Source organism: Urocampus carinirostris, chromosome 14 (genome assembly GCF_059441175.1).
Source record: "Urocampus carinirostris isolate Australia breed hairy pipefish chromosome 14, RoL_Ucar_1.0, whole genome shotgun sequence".
NCBI classification, from domain to species: Eukaryota; Metazoa; Chordata; class Actinopteri; order Syngnathiformes; family Syngnathidae; genus Urocampus; species Urocampus carinirostris.
In genome coordinates this window covers 19,253,854-19,270,288 of record NC_142362.1, presented here as the reverse complement: position 1 = coordinate 19,270,288, position 16,435 = coordinate 19,253,854, and the positions used below count along the sequence as shown (strand labels likewise).

General features: G+C 43.3%; 1 protein-coding gene across 1 annotated transcript in view; it reads left to right on the top strand.

Moving 5' to 3' along the window:
* The first annotated feature begins 4,986 nt into the window (after window positions 1-4,986).
* Window positions 4,987-16,435, top strand: part of ttn.2 (titin, tandem duplicate 2) — a 182,272-nt gene continuing 170,823 nt past the window's right edge. Inside the window, exons 1-21 of the mRNA XM_088353510.1 lie at window positions 4,987-5,077; window positions 5,150-5,353; window positions 5,588-5,949; window positions 6,029-6,237; window positions 6,315-6,390; window positions 7,794-7,922; window positions 11,081-11,185; window positions 11,313-11,551; window positions 11,815-11,911; window positions 11,985-12,236; window positions 12,328-12,390; window positions 12,480-12,738; window positions 12,862-12,946; window positions 13,119-13,301; window positions 14,187-14,329; window positions 14,404-14,576; window positions 14,650-14,880; window positions 14,963-15,204; window positions 15,388-15,632; window positions 15,796-15,960; window positions 16,042-16,210. Of these exons, the coding sequence (XP_088209636.1) occupies window positions 4,987-5,077; window positions 5,150-5,353; window positions 5,588-5,949; window positions 6,029-6,237; window positions 6,315-6,390; window positions 7,794-7,922; window positions 11,081-11,185; window positions 11,313-11,551; window positions 11,815-11,911; window positions 11,985-12,236; window positions 12,328-12,390; window positions 12,480-12,738; window positions 12,862-12,946; window positions 13,119-13,301; window positions 14,187-14,329; window positions 14,404-14,576; window positions 14,650-14,880; window positions 14,963-15,204; window positions 15,388-15,632; window positions 15,796-15,960; window positions 16,042-16,210 (3,722 nt within the window). The remainder of the gene's footprint in view (window positions 5,078-5,149; window positions 5,354-5,587; window positions 5,950-6,028; window positions 6,238-6,314; window positions 6,391-7,793; window positions 7,923-11,080; window positions 11,186-11,312; window positions 11,552-11,814; window positions 11,912-11,984; window positions 12,237-12,327; window positions 12,391-12,479; window positions 12,739-12,861; window positions 12,947-13,118; window positions 13,302-14,186; window positions 14,330-14,403; window positions 14,577-14,649; window positions 14,881-14,962; window positions 15,205-15,387; window positions 15,633-15,795; window positions 15,961-16,041; window positions 16,211-16,435) is intronic.

Genomic DNA, 16,435 nt, shown 5'->3' with positions numbered 1-16,435 from the left:
AAAAAAACAAGAAGAAACATTGGTCTATTTGGTCACTTTGAGTTTCTGTAGTTTGTATTTTTCCTTTTTGTCACTCCTTTACAGTGAGCCTTCCACATGGTGGCCGCAGCCAAGACCACCTAAGTAGCCTGGGGACTGGTTCTAAAAATACATTATGAGTCACCGTGATTTTCTAGGAAATTTGATGTCTAATTGGCAAGATGAATCGTGTTGACTACGTCTATTTTAAACATGAATGGTTCAAGCTTGGTAAAAAACAGTATTAAGATTGGGATAACATCTCCCTTCACTTTTCTGTTGTCTTTCCTCAAATTTCCTTTTCTTTGCACTCTTTTCTCCACTTCTTTTTCATTTTGATCTTCTCTGTTCTTGTCTTCTATTTTCTTTCCCCTTCTATTCTTTTCTTTTTCTCTTATTTCCTTTTTATCGCTTCTTGTCTATTTTTCTCTTTTCTTCTCTTTTCTTTTTTCTTTCCTCTGTTTTTGTATTCCCTTTGCTTTGCTTTTCTCTTCTTTCGTTTTTATCCCCTCGTATTTCCTTTCTTATTTCTTCAGTTTTTTCTTTGTTGGTCTTTTCTTTTCCCCCCCTCTTTTATCTTTAATCTTTTCGCTTTCTTTTGTATCTTTGTATATCTTTTTTTAATTTTATTTTCTTTCCTTTTTTTCTTTTTTATCCTCTTTTCCTTTATTGTCTTCTGTTTTTTCCTTTTTTTTCTTATTCATTTTTCTTTTGTCCTCTCTTTGCTTCTGTTGTCTTTTTTCTGTTCTGCATTTTTATCTTTATCTTTCCTTTTTGCTTATGTTTTCTTTTCTTCTTTATTAGAAGAATAGAAGATCAGAAAAGGAATCATAGAAAAGGCAATCTCATCTCATCTCTTTTTTCCTTTTCTGTTCTTTACTTCTCTTTTTCTTGTCTTTCCTTTTTTAGTTTCACTCCTCTGTTCTTGTCTTTATCTTTCATTTGCTTTTTTCCTATCTCCTCTATTTTATTCTCTTATTTATTCTCATATGTCCTCTTCTATTTTCATTTTATTTTCTCGTCTTCTATCTTCTTTTTTTGTTGTCTTTTTTCTTTCATTCCATTCTCTTTCCTTGTCTGTTCTTATTTCCTTTTTTTATTTTTTTCTCTTATCCCCTCTCTTTTTTCCTTTTTTATTCCCCTTGTCTTCTTTATTCTCTCCTTCGCCTGTCATTTTTTTCTTCCCTTCTCTTTTTTCTTATCCTTTTTAGTTCTTATTTCGTGTCAGAAGCCAAACAAATGTCCGCCAATGAATAAAAGTCCAAGTGGGCTTCTGGCTCGGACAAAAAAATTAAAACAAGGGCGTGGGTTTGGTCTTGGCATTGGTAGGAACATAACAAAGTATTTTTGACGTAATTGCATCATATTGATAATGACAAAAAAATGCTTGGTGGGGACACGTCCCCTCCAAAACTACGCCCTTTGATAGAAAAGCTCCGTCAGACTGTCAAAGACACTCAATACGCGGTCACGTGACCGTCTTTATCTCCACCATGGCCAAAAATAACCTGATAAGCACGAACTTTGTGTCACATAGGCTTTATTTAAAATCCCCACGATTGCTAATAAGATTTTCGAGAAGGTTTGTTCAAACCTCACTTTGTGTTTGCTGTTAAAAACGTCATATTGGAATATAATATTGTGAATGTGCTTAATTGCTGTTGAGATTGTCATGATTGTTTTCTGTTTTTAGTGTCAATAAATTTGTTCAAACCAAAAAAAAACCCCACAAAAAAGAAGATGGTAGTTGGTTAAAACATGCTCAAGCATTAGTGAAATTCAGGGTTGGGTAGGGTTACTTTAACTTGATTACTTTCAATTACTTTTGGATCACTCCAATACCAAATATGCTAATAAAAGACAAAATAAACTAAATATGAATAAAATGATGACTCACAAGACGTGGTAAGCTTTCTCTCCTGGCTTTGATCTCCGGCAACTAACATAAAATGCGACAGAAACAAAATGAAAATAAATCCAAACAGCTTGCCAACATCATTTTTGCCGTTCCATGTATTCCGTTACTCCTCAAGCCTGCACAAAATTTTGTTTCTTTTGTCTTTTATTAGCATATTTGGTATTGGAGTAATCCAAAAGTAATTGAAAGTAATCCAGTTAAAGTAACCCTACCCAACCCTGGTGAAATTCATTCTTCTTAAAAAAAATACCTTGGGATAAGAGAGTATTTTAGATGTTGCCATCAGGAAAAAAACTTGAATAATATTACCCTCTTGTGGTTCTAATGCGTAAGTGCAATGTTTAATAAATCTTTAATTTCTTTTTTTTTTAAAGTCGACAAACAAGCAGCCATTTAACGTCATTTTCACAATGTTAAAAGACGCCGACATGCTGGCAAGATAAGTTTTTATGTATTTGGTTGTAAAAACGTCTTGAAAATGTTCTAAGATGCTGTTATAAGATGTTTATATTTGGTTGTAAAAACGTCTTTTTCGCTATATTGTCAAGACGCCAACATGTTGTCAAAAAGACGTCCTTATTTGGTTGGGGGATCAAAAATCTTTCATAACATTAAAAATATTCCAAGATGTTGTCATAAAGGCGTCTTATGACAGCGTATAAAGTTTATTTGATTGAAAAGTGAGATTTGGTGGGTATTTTTCACGAGAGTGATAAGACGTTAAAAGTCTCTTTTAGATCTTGAAAAGACGGTGAAATACAAATAAAATGCGCTTCATTTGGTTGGAATTTAAAAAAACAACGTATTTTTCGACATTTTGAAAAGGCAGCAAATACTTTCACAAAAGTCTTCGGTTAAAACACTGTCTTTTCTTCTTCGTCATGCAGTCAAATCATGTATTATTTGGTTTTTAAAAACCTATTTCCCAAAACGATGAAAAGATGCAATTTCGGGTGCTAAACTTGGACGAGGTAAACACCACAATGACGGGTTTTAATCTGGTCCACATTTGGGAGCCTAGATCCAATCCAATTTTTGACGTCCATTTTGTACTACAGTGGGACTTCGGTTATCGCCGTTAATGGGGACCAAAACCACCCGCGATAAGTGAAAATCCGCGAAGTAGCGGCGCACCCTCATTTTTTTTTCATTTTTTAAATTTTATTATTATTTTTTAGACCCGGTTAATGGGGACCAAAACCACCCGCGAAAAGTGAAAATCTGCGAAGTAGCGACGCCGCTTCAAAAATGCTTAGAAAAAATATTTATTTATTTATTTATTTATTTATAAATTATTTTATTCTATTATTATTTTTTTAGACCCGCGAAGCTCTGAACCCGCGAACGTGGAACCACGAAGTAGCGACGCCCTTTCAAGAATGCTTAAAAAAAAAAAAAAATATTTAAAAATATATATATTTTTAATCATTTTATTTAATTATTATTATTATTTTTTTAAACTATTACTATAATCCGGTGCGCCTTATATATGGCTCAATATTGAATTACAAGGTCTCGCAACTTACGGTAAGCAGCCACCGACTCCATTTTTCGCTTAGAAGAAGTGCACTGTGCATACTGGGAAATATTAAACAACGATTTTCTTTTATTTGTGCGTTTGTATTAAGACCCTGAAATGGCTCCTATTAAGAGACACGCTTACAACGCAAAGTTTAAACTCAAGGCGATCAGTCACGCAGTAGAACACGGGAATAGAGCAGCAGCGAGAGAGTTCAACATTAATAAATCGAACACGAGAGTGGCTCGAGCCGGCAGAATTAAGAGTCCCCCTAGGAATTCGTTAACTGAACAATGGTTCCATGGGTGAATTACATAAAACCCACTACAACGTTTTACATTTTACAGTTATTATGTTATTGCTTTACTGTTATTATTTTGCACTTGTTGTTTTTGCACATTATGAGCGTCACTATATTGCGTTTGAACTAACGTTTAATTTACCATAACAGTATCAGACGTTTTTTTGCGTGTTGACTAAAGGGAGGAAAAGTAAAATGTTATGCCTTGCTGTTGTTCAAACATGTTAAAGATTTGTCACGAAAATGCTTTACCTCAAAGAAAATAATAAAACGGCTGTTTATTCATTTTGGGAGTGAATGGAGTTGTGGAAAGCTTGTTTGTTATCTATTAACAAAGTTTGACTGACCTATCTGACTGTGTTGTTGACATTCCCTTTAGCGCGGCACCATCTAACGGTTGCATAATGTAACTACATCCTCTACTGTAGCCAAGTCAAGTTAAGTCACATTTATTTATGACCCCCTTAATCACAAAAATGTCTTGAAGGACTGCACAGGATTACAATTACAAAATTGCACAATTACCTGATCTTAAACCAGCATGCACTTATAGCGCTTTATAATGGGGTGCGCCCTATGTATGGAAAAAGTTTAAAAATATATCATTTATTGAAGGTGCGCCTTATAACACGGTGCGCCTTATAGTGCGGAAAATACGGTACTTTAGGTATGTCTTGGATGTGGATTTTAGGAAGATTTTAAAGGATTTCTAAAGAGTTAATTTGTCAGGCTGATCAGGTCGGGTTGGATTTTTTAGGCCCGGTCTTACTTCTAGTGTAAACTGACATGTTCAGCATCAGTTTTTGACTCCTTCAGTATAAGGGAAAGGTTACCGAATCTGGGTCCTTAGGGACCAACATCAGGCTGTATTTCATGCCTGTCAAGCTCCAGCTCTATGCCCTTACAAACTGTCGTATTTTCGTTTACAAAATAGAAAATAATCACCATTTTTTTTCAAACGTGTTTATTTATATAGTTTTACATGGTATATTGTACATGTGTTTCGTTATGTTATATATATTGTTAATTAACATTTTGTTGTGAGACACTGAGTTGCTCGACATGAATGGGGTTTATTATAAAAAAAAAAAGATAAGGGTTATACGTGCTTGCTTTTAACAAGACTATTCATGTAATCATAAAAAGACTAGGGAAACCCGGTTATGGTTTTACCAAGGAAAGCGTCCAACTGTTGTTCTTGTGGTTGTTCAGGTATCCGAGCAAGCCAAGATGTCAACACAAGCGCCAACTTTCACACAGCCGCTGCAGAGCGTCGTGGCACTAGAGGGTAGTGCCGCCTCGTTCCAGGCGCAAGTGAGCGGTGAGTACCCTTCCGGATGCACCGCCTTCACTGATACTCCACCGCCTGACCCCAGTATCCGTGTTTCCCCAGGCGCTCCGGTTCCCGAGGTGTCCTGGTTCCGTGACGGTCAGGCCTTTTCGGGCACAACCTTGTCCGGCGTTCATATCTCGTTCAGCGACGGCCGCGCTGTTCTGAGTATTGACGCCGTGACGCCTGCCCACAGCGGAAGGTACTCTGTCCGGGCCACAAACGGCGCGGGACAAGCCACCAGCACTGCCGAACTCCTCGTCACAGGTGAATGCGGAACCAGGACCCAGGCGGTTGTCTCCGCGTCTTCTTCGCTAACCTGACCAAATCAACCTTTTGAAGTAGATTTCAGTTGATGCAAATGTTGAGGAGAATCTGCAGGGACCGACGCCGAGTCAAATTTAGTCCAACAACTGTCCCTCAAAGTGTTTCAATGGTTCTACTTTACAAATTTTGAATACATAACAATCAGGTTTTTGTGCCTCTGTGTCTCCCCCGCAGCCGAGACGGCGCCACCTAACTTCCTTCAGAGACTTCAGAGCGCTTCGGTGAGGCAAGGCAGCCAAGTGCGACTTAGCATCCAGGTGACGGGCATCCCGCCGCCACTCGTCAAATTCTACCGTGAAGGAGCCGAGATCCAGAGCTCGGCTGACTTCAAGATCCTGAGAGACGGAGACAAATACAGCTTGCTGATCGCCGAGGCCTTCCCGGAAGACTCGGGCACGTACTCGGTGACGGCTAGCAATGCCAGCGGTCGGGCCACGTCCACTGCTGAGCTGCAAGTTCAGGGAGAAGAACCCGTCCCGGCCAAGAAAACCAAAACCGTCGTCATTACTGCCGCCTCTCAGACTGGCGTCCGTAAGGTGAGAATAGTCTCTGATTGGATGTCAATTGTCGGCTGGACTGTTTCTTGTTTTGAGAGTTTTCCCGGACTGTGTGAAGGTGGAGAGCAGCTTCCAAAGCAGCCTGATGGAGATGCAGGTGGAAGGTGGTGTAATGACTCAGCACTTAGGTCACAGGACCCCTCCCAGGGTCCCCCCCAAACCTACGTCCAGATCACCTCCTTCCTATTTGAGCAAAGTCAGCGGAGGGCGCCAACAGTCCCCGTCGCCCGTCCGCCACGTCAAAGGGCCTTCCCCAGCACCCATCAGGTACACAACCTTATGTTTGCAGCTTCAAGAGAGCTTTGAATCGGGACTTAAAAGTTGCACTTTTTGGTCCTGTGCAGATCTGTGTCACCCTCCACCCGACTGTCCGTCTCACCAATTAGACCTGTCAAGTCACCCATCACCACCCGGAAGCAGGTGCGTTACAACAGTTCGGCTGCTGTTTTTGAATTTGTCACATGATGTACAGCAGGGAGTGTCGGACTCGTTTTAGCTCGGAGGCCACTTGGTGTAAAAGAAATTCTCACGGGGACGTGATTAATAGATTAGAGAGAGAGAGATAGGTAGATGGAGAGATAGAAAAAGAGAAAAGTGAGAGAGAATGGAAGAAAGATTGAGAGAGAGGAAGGTAGAAAGAGAAATAATTGGCGTGAGAGAAAGGAGGAGAGAGAACGTTATAAAGAGAGAAAAAAAGAAAGAAAGCAGAAGAAAGAGAGAGAGAGAGAGAGAGAGAGAGATATGGACGTGTGCTCAAGTGGCCGCCGCCCAAAACAAACTGCAGATAGCTTTTAACAACTCGTTACATTGAAAATAAATTCATCAAATAAACCAGACTATGAGGAAAGTCAGAGGAGCGTAAAGAATTGCTGTGATCACCAGCGGGGGCTTTGTGGATTATTATTGAATAAGCAACTTCGGCTGCTTTGGGAAGAAGGAAATGGTGGTGTTGCTGGTCCAGCCTACTGCTACGGCTAGGTTAACAACTTTCACAAGCTACCCCTGAGGAGCCTGTGTTTCACCAACGCCAGATCAATTACCCATGAAACATGACTTGGAGCTACTCTTGGGAAACCGCTACAATGAGGACAGTTGTATTTTAATCGTTACAGAGACGTTGCTGAGGTCGCGGTTACGTGACGCTAGCGTGCAGATGCCTGGGTGCTATCTAAATCGCTTTCTTGCACTAAAAGGAGAAGTCCTCCAATTTTGTTCTACTTATGTAGAAGGACGCAGCACGGTGTTGCAGTGGTTATCGCGTGTGCGGCACAGTTCTGAGGTCATGGGTTCAAATCCAGCTACCAACCTTCCTGTGCGGAATTTGCGTGGGTTTCCTCCCACATTCCAAAAACATGCATGTCAGGTTAATTGGCCGGTCCAAATTGTCCCTAGGTGTGAATGAGAGAGCAAATTGTCTGTCCCTGGGTGCCCTGCGACTGGCTGGCAACCAGTTCAGGGTGTTCCCTGCCCACTGCCCGAAAATGGCTGGGATGGGCTCCAGCACCCCCGCGATCCTACTGAGGATAAGCGGTTCAAATAATGGATGGATAGATGTAGAAGGACAATAGAAAGCATTAATTCAACTGCAATTATGTGCTTATATTTGTAGATCTATAGCTGTTATTTTGTTATAGTTGTATACTCTCACGTCATCTCGAGGCAAGTTTGACCCTTAGGGTATTTTACGAAGGGGCGTCGCTACTTAGCGGATTTTCTCTTTTTGCGGGTAGTTTCTGGTCCCCATTAATTGCGAAAACCGAGAGAGTACTATACAGTTTTCTAACCTTGTTAGTCCATTTTTAACAATTTGTCAAATATGTCAGGTGTCAGTGTCATCTGAGGTTCTGGAACCGCCCTGGAAACGCGGCGATTACGCGGCCCAGGCTGGCACTGCGGTGGCCACCGGCAGGATGCGGCTGGATCAGCAGCAACAGGTCACTATCGTCAAAGAGGTCAGTTGTCAAATATCTGTTTTTGGAATACTTTATTTTAGTGATCACTCGAAATGTGTAGACCAGGGTTGGGCATGTGGCCTGGCAGGCTTTTGATTCCCGCCCTCTAAACAAAATTGGTCAATGTATCATGACAATAGTTAGTAAAATGCTACTTATAATAAACTGTATTTTGGTGCCAAATTCGTCCACATGGTCCCTTTTTGTCTCTACAAGAAAAATACTGTTACAGTAATACAACATTAATAATACAAAATGATTACAAAACTAAATATCAAATTTAGTGCTTAAAACCAGATGGAATCCACCACAGTCAGGTTGACGTCAAACGTTTCAAAAGTGGAATCAAGAGGCGTTGTGTGAAGCGATTGCGGCCTGGTCACGATGAACTTCCGCGTTCGCCTCCAGAGGGTCAAGAAGTCACGGAACCCACGGATCAAGTTTGACCTTGAGCAAATGAAAGACCTCTGGGTGGTTAAGAGCTTCCAGGCCTTAATCGGCTGGAAGTTTGCTACTTTGCCCACCTTGGACAAAGATGTCGAACCCCTGACCACCATGTTCCCAGAAACGATGACTGAAGCAGCAAAATAAATTGTAGGAAAACACCGGTAGAAGATAAAGCTGTGGTTTACCAACAAAATTCTCCAACAGTGCCACACAAGGCAGGAATGAAACAAGAAAAGAAACAGCCCTAGGGGACCAGCCAAGTATAGAGCATTCAACAAGAAAATTCAAAAAAGCTTGAGAGAAGCAAAGGCGAAATCGATTGAATACCAATGCCAAACCAAGTTAGAAGAGTGCCTCAACAAGACCAATTCAAAGAAAGCCTTCCAGATTGTAAAATACCTCACACAAACAAAGCAGGCAATAGTCAGCAGCATTCAGGATCAGACAGGGAATAAGCTAACGGAAGAAAAAGGGATAATGAATAGATGGACAGAATACTGCTCCAAACTCTTCAACCACGCGGCACAGGGAGACCTTGAGGTTCTTAAGAATTCCATCGCAGGGGAAAGTGCCAACTTCCCTATCCTCAGAGAAGAAGTAGAGGCAGCAGTTAATTTGCTGAAAAACGGTAAGGCTCCAGGAATTGACAACTACCCATCAGAACTCATACAAAATGGTGGTGAGCAAACTATAGACATCTTGACAAAGATTTGAAGAAATATCTGGCAAATAGGACAGTGGCCATCTGCATGGACAAAATCGCTAGTTATTAAGCTACCAAAGAAAGGAAACCCCTAACTATGCTCCAACTACAGAACCATTAGTGTCATCAGCCATGCAAGTATAGTCATGCTAACAGTCCTACTGAACAGACTGAAACCACAGGCTGAAAACATCCTAGACGAAGAGCAGGTAGGTTTCAGGGAGGGAAGGAGCACTACAGGACGGATTTTTAATCTGTGCACCCTATGTGAGAAGTTTCAAAAACACCAGAGAAACCTCTATACCATTTTTGTTGATTTCAAGAAGCCGTTTGACAGAGTATGGCAAGCCACTTTATGGGCCATCGTGCGGAAGTACAACATATGCCAGAAACTAGTTTAGACCATTGAAGTGCTGCATGCAATGGTACTATTGGGGCGTGGTTTTGAACCACAGTCAGTGTGAGACTTTATTCAACATCTTCCTTAAGAGGATGATTTCTGAAGCTCTGGAGCAACATGAAGGTACAGTCAGTATTGGGGGACACAACATCACGAATCTCCATTTTGCTGATTATATTGCCGGATTGGCATGAGATGAACAGGAACTTAGAAATCTGGTCAATCATCTGGACAAAGCATCAACCCAGTATAGGATGGAAATCAGCACAGAAAAAACCAAAGTAATGACAAACAAATCCCTAAGTTATTGCCACAAACATCACCACCAACCACAGAGAGCTAGAACCCGTCACCATATTTATATATCTTAGAGCTGTCATATCAGAAAAGGGTCAGGACCAGAAATGATGGCCAGGATCAATTAAACCACAGCCGCACTTGCCAGACTTCAACCCATCTGGAGGGACAAGAACACAGCAGTAAAATCAAAGATCAGACTCACGCAAGCGCTGCTTACTTCCATCAGAACTGAGCTAGGTAATTCTCCAGGGCACAGTCCAAGGGGGCAGGAGGAGAGGAAGACCTAAAAAGAATTGGGCCAACAACATTAAATAATTGCCACGACCCAAGAACAGGCCAGGGAGCGCAAACAGTGGAGAAGGCTGTCCAGAGTTGCGTCCTCATTGGCGCCCCAACAATCCATGCGGTTAAGGGATCCGTGAACAAGTGCTTAAAAACAGGGCCCTTATATATTATTTTGCCTTCATATATTTCAAAATACTCCCACAGTAATATTATAAAAATACTAAATAAACATGACAAAAATGCGACTATGGAAATACTCCAAAAATATCACTACAGAAATACTAATGAAATAGTATTTTCTGAATACCTTGACAGAAATACGACTGAAATCACACTAGAGTAATACTATAATACAAAAACACTGCTAGAGAACTATTACTATAGAAATATTACAAAAATACCACTGCAGAAGTATTACAGCAGAAGTACTGCAAAAATAGAACTACACCTACTAAACAAATCTAATATGGAAATATTACAGAATACTATGAAAATAAATCTTCAGTGATACTACACAAATACCAAATAAATACTACAGATATACAATACAAATTCCATGGAAATATGACAGAAATACTAAAAAACAAAACTACAGTAATACTACAAAAATACTACCATGGGTAGAATTTAACACAATTTAATACTACTAAAATACTAGTGCAGAAATGCTACAAAAAAAAACCCAAAAGTTAAAAAAATCAGACTGCAGAAATTCTAAAAAAATAAACTACAGTAATACTACAACCTAAATGTCAAACAAAGTGCCTAAAATGGGGACCTAATATATGATTTTGCTTTGATTAGTGATCATTTCAAAACAAATTTGATGAGACTAATCTATTTCAGAAGAAAAATAACATGCAGATGTCTGCATGTATATTAATGCATAAATTAAAAAGAAAACAGTCTAAGTCTCCAGGATGGGATCCAAATATTTTATCCCCCTCACCCCTCTGCCCCAAGTCCTCCCACCCACTGTTTAGAATGTAGACCTTGACTGTCCACTCACCGTGTGTCTGTCAGGTCGAGCAGTCATCCAAGGCAGGTCACAGTGTTGCTGTGGCGACGGTGGTGGCTGCCGTTGACCAGGCCCGTGTCCGCCGCGGGCCGCCGGGTACTGTCGAACAGGTAGGCCTGAACACACGTGGTCAAAACATTTACATGCAGATACTTGAAAGAGCATGACATTTATTGAAGGTCTTGAGTTGTTTCTGCTAGTCTCGACAGTATTTAAATGTCTGTCTTGCACCAACAGACGGTTGCCAGTGATCAACTGCAAACAATCACTACTGAGGTGCTTCACAAAGTCCAGACACCTAAGAAGGAGGTCGTGGAGGTGAAAAAGGAGGTGATAAAACAGGAACGTGTCTCAAAGCCGGCTTCGGAAGCCGAACCCAAACGCCAGACGGCCCCAGCTACTATAGTCTCCTCCGAAGTTGTCACCAAAGGAGTGGCGGCGCATGCCGATGCAGTCAGCAAGACCACCAAGACCGCATCTATGGTCACCAAAACCACCAAGACCGCCGCTACAGTCACCAAAAAAGTGGTGGCTCCCGAAGCTGCAGTCACCAAGACCGCTACTGCGGTCACCAAAGATGTGGCGGGACCCGCCCCTGCAATCACCAAGCCTGCCAAGACTGCCGCTGCAGTCACCAAGACCATCGAGACCAAGCAGGTGAGTTGCACGGCGTCGACTTGCTGCCTTTTAGCTGCCTCACCTTCTTGTGCAACTCGCCACAGATTTCGTTGACAGCCACCTCCTCCCGGTTGGACACTGGCGGCATGTCTCCAACACCCGTCCCGCATTTCACTGTTGCTAAAGTCTCTGTTCCCAAAGCTGAAGCTACTCGTGAAGTAAGAAGGCCACTCCCCCTAGAATAAGGCTGAACTTGATTGGGGTCTTTGCTCACCCTTCTTTTTTTTCCAGGTTTTGGTTTCGGTGTCGGGCTCTGCAATGGCGACCCTGCAAAAAGAACTGTCGTCCCCCTCCACTCCAAGAAAGGTCATCAAGCCTGTTCACTCTCCCAGTCCCGTCCGCCGTGCCACAGCCATTGGGGCGGCGGTTACTACAGAGACCCGTGTGGAGCCCCCCTTTAAGACGGAAGCGTATCGGACTAAGGTTGAGACGCAGGTGGTCGAGTTTCATGCCGAAGAGGAATTCCAAGACTTGGAACTTCAGGTTAATATAACATGCTTCCAGTAAACGTAAAACCCTTCCCCACCTCCTTCCTGTCAGTTACTCACAGCACATTTTATTTATCTGGTTTCAGGAGACTGTGGCAGAAGCCCTTAGTGAGCAAAAAGAGGCCGTCGAGCCACCAACACTGGTTGCTGTAAGTTCTTTGCGACATCGCCAATGGGCGCTAGTCAGTCTTGTGGCGGTCACGTTTCCTTACTGAAGCATTGGCTCCTGTCTCCTCAGGGCCTGAAGAACCTGACAGTGACGGAAGGCGAGTCGGTGACTCTCGAGTGCCAGATTGGTGGACATCCGGTCCCCACTATCATGTGGTTCCGGGAGGATTTCAAGATGGAGAGCTCTATCGACTTCCAGATGGAATTCGTGGACGGTCATGCTCAACTTCTGATCCGCGAGGCGTTCGCTGAGGACAGCGGGCGCTTTACCTGCACCGCCACCAACCAGGCCGGCACCGTCAGCACTTCCTGCTACCTGCTTGTCAAAGGTCTTTTCATGCCTCCTAGCTCTGTTCATAGAAAAATATAGTCACAAAATTCTAGCGCATCACGTTACTTGCTTTCTCGCAAACCGGGTTGGTGACGCTCAACAACTCATCCATGTCTTTCAGTAACTGAAGAAGCGGAGAGCCGAGAGGAGACGACCACTGTAATGACGACTGCAAAGACGGGCGTGACTGTGGCGGCGGACGCAAGGTGAGTCCTCACTTTCTGCCTCCAGAACCGTAAAAGGATTGCGTCCATTCCTCATTTTGGAAAATCAGGCATTCTAGATCTTTTCATTGAACAAGGAATGAAGAGGACATAATCCACACCATAGAATTTGAAATATCCACGATTGTGGTTTGGTTGGCTGTCTGCGTTTCAGCATTGCCGTGGAAACCAAAGAACAGGTGCCAGCAGAGCCCAGCGCACCCTTCTTCATCTCTAAGCCATCGGTGCAGCAGTTGGTAGAGGGTGCCTCCGTGGCATTTTGCTGCCAGGTGGGAGGTTACCCCAAACCCCACGTGGTCTGGAAGAAGAGCGGGGTCCTTCTCACCACCGGATACAGGTGGGTTGGCTTACAAAAATATCCAGGTTTTCTGCAACAAAACCTGGTGTTCTGACTCACTAGCCCAAATCTTTTATATTACTGTATTGTGAGGTTATATTGTTATATTGTTTCTGTTGTTGTCCTGATGCTTTGTTTACTAACCTGACTGAATCCTTCTTTGAAGTAGATCTCGGAAAAATTATGACACCTTGGTGGTACAGAGACTGACTCTTTACAATTTAGATCAACAATTGTACCTTAAAAAATTGTCAATCGTACTACTATCTAGTAACTAGATGGTGGACCTAGCTCTGATATGACATGTTGATATCCGTTTCTGATGTTTTAAGGAGTCTTTATCCCTTGATAATCTTACATGGCTGGTATGTAAGCCAAACCGACTACCTGCCAGGCTCGCTGTTTAAAGATCTTTTCTGCATCCTCAAAGTTAGAAGAAATCCTATTTAACAGGATAAACTCATCCAATTTCAACTAGGTTTCTTAAAGACCAGTCAGGTTAAGATTGTGATCACTAATAAGATTGCTAACAAGTTTTGGAATATTTAAAATAAAGTGAGCTGGGCCAAACTTTTCGAAAGACCAAGCTTCAGCTGGTCTGAGCCTTTCAACTTCTCTGGACTCTTTTTTCGATGCCCTTGCAACATGCATTGGAGCCTGGTCATACTGGAAGGGGAATTGCATCATGTGCGGCCCCTTCTCAAGCTTTCTTTATTTTCGTCATCCTGAAGTATTTGAGTTTTGCGTTGACATTTGAATATTGTTACATACCTCATAAAAACCTTCATGCAAAACCACCATCAGTCTTTGACGGATAAGGTTTGAAATCTGCCTCCCGTAACTGGTCTTTCAATGGCCCACTCACGCAGCGTCATTGACTTGCAGATACAAAGTAATCTACAACAAAGAAACCGGTGAGAGCAAACTTGAGATTTCCATGACATTTGCTGACGACGCTGGGGAATATTCTGTATTCGCCAAGAACTCGCACGGGGAAGCCTCGGCCTCAATCAGCCTGCTAGAAGAAGGTGAGTCCATCCCGAGTTCCTGCCCTGCCTAGGAGGGACAACATGCTGAAACGCTGTCTTGGTTTCGGCCACAGAGGCGTACCAAGCCTACATGAGGCTGCACGACGCATCTTATAAAAGTGAAGCGTCAACCACATCTGTGACCATGACAACAGCCGCCCCCGAAGCCGAGGAACCAACGCACATAAGCGGCTACCAGGCGCTGCGAAGAAGAGTAACCACTCCCATGAGCTTTATTTCAGATACGGTACTTGCACCATAACTTCTTCAGCTGTCATCACAGTACTTAAAGGTTCATAATTATTTTTTGGGTCTTGCAGGAATTCCTCATTTCAGCCTTTGAAGAGCGGATCATTCAGGAGATTGAGATTCGCATCCTGAGAATTACTTATACGCAGCTCCTGATGGAAGATGGCGAGGAGATGGTAAGCTCAGTGGAGACCGAGGCTGCGATGGCGCCCACCTTTGAGACGCTGGTGAAGAATTACCGCATAGTGGAGGGCATGGGCGTCACATTCCACTGCAAGATGGCCGGCGTGCCGCCACCCAAGGTGGGCCATACACCGATATGCCAGTTCAATGAAGATCATCAACTCTTGTGTGAGTCTCTGGTCCTTGTGCTGGTCTTGGCAGATCGCTTGGTACAAAGACGGTCAACGCGTGCGGCCTGGCGGACGCTACCAGGTGGATGTTCTACCGGACGGCCATGCCAGCCTGCGACTGGCTGCCGTTCAACCCGAAGATGAGGGCGTGTATACTGCCTTTGGTAGCAACGTGAAGGGAAACTCCGTCAGCTCCGGCAAGCTCTACGTGGAACCTACTGGAAGCTTGTCGCCTCAGCGCTACACGCCACAGTCGCCTGTGCATAGGATTCAGTACGTATGCGGCGTGGAAAAGATGTACAATATAGGTCTTGACTCTTGGGGCTCTAGTAGCCTCTTCCTAAGAATTTTTAAGGTCTTATGTGGACCAGAAAACCTGACAAAACTCCATAACATTTGATATCGTTGCCCTCCAGCAAGGCCTTTCTTTTTGTTTTGTGTTGTTTTTGCTCTTAGGTCCCAATCACCTCGTTCCCTGAGCCGCTCGCCAGCCCGGTCGTCCAGTCGCTCCCCCAGCCGTTCCCCTGGACGCTCTCCGGCCCGAAGGCTTGACGACACGGATGAAGCTCAGTTGGAGAGACTCTACAAGCCTGTCTTTGTTATGAAGCCCACATCGCTCAACTGCTCCGAGGGCCAGACTGCCAGATTTGACTTGAAAGTGGTCGGAAGACCCATGCCAGACACCTTTTGGTTCCACAATGGTGAGCGTCGGTGTCTGTTGTTCGTCAATTCATGAAAGCACTCCGCGAGCCTATTTAGATGAGATCACGTTACATTCACCGGATTTTCAATTTTTGAAATAAAAGTTCAATACTCACCTTGACTACATAAAGTTTTGGACTTACCCCCACCGTCTGCTTCCAGGACAACAAGTCATCAACGACTACACCCACAAGATCGTAATCAAGGAAGACGGCGTCCAGTCACTGATCATCATCCCGGCGATGCCGCAAGACTCCGGGGAGTGGACTGTTGTCGCTCACAACCGAGCTGGGCGTACCACCATTACCGTGACCCTGAGTGTGGAAGGTGAGTGTCCCGCTATCTGTTTTTTTTCTTTTTTTGCCTTTGGATTTTGCACCTTAGCATCTGTGGCTTTTGCACCTCCAGCCCGAGAAAGCTTGACACGCCCTCATTTTGTGGAGAAACTGAGGAACATGACGGTCAAACAGGGAACTCTAGTAGAGTTAGCTGTTAAGGCCATCGGTAACCCAGTACCTGACATTGTTTGGCTGAAGAACAGTGACATCGTCAGCCCACACAAGCACCCACAAATCAAGTAGGTAACATCCACGGGGGGGAAACGGGTCCTTTTTGGCACGTAAAAAAATTTCACCTTGGTCTATGGACCAATTAAGCATCCCATTTTTAGAGTGACATGACTGGAGGGATAAGGGAGTGAATAGAAAACGGCAATCAAAAACATGCCAAAAATCCGCAGCCCCAGATATCAAATTCATGTTTTCAAATTATGTTTGGTGTTTACCGTCAACTCTAACAACAT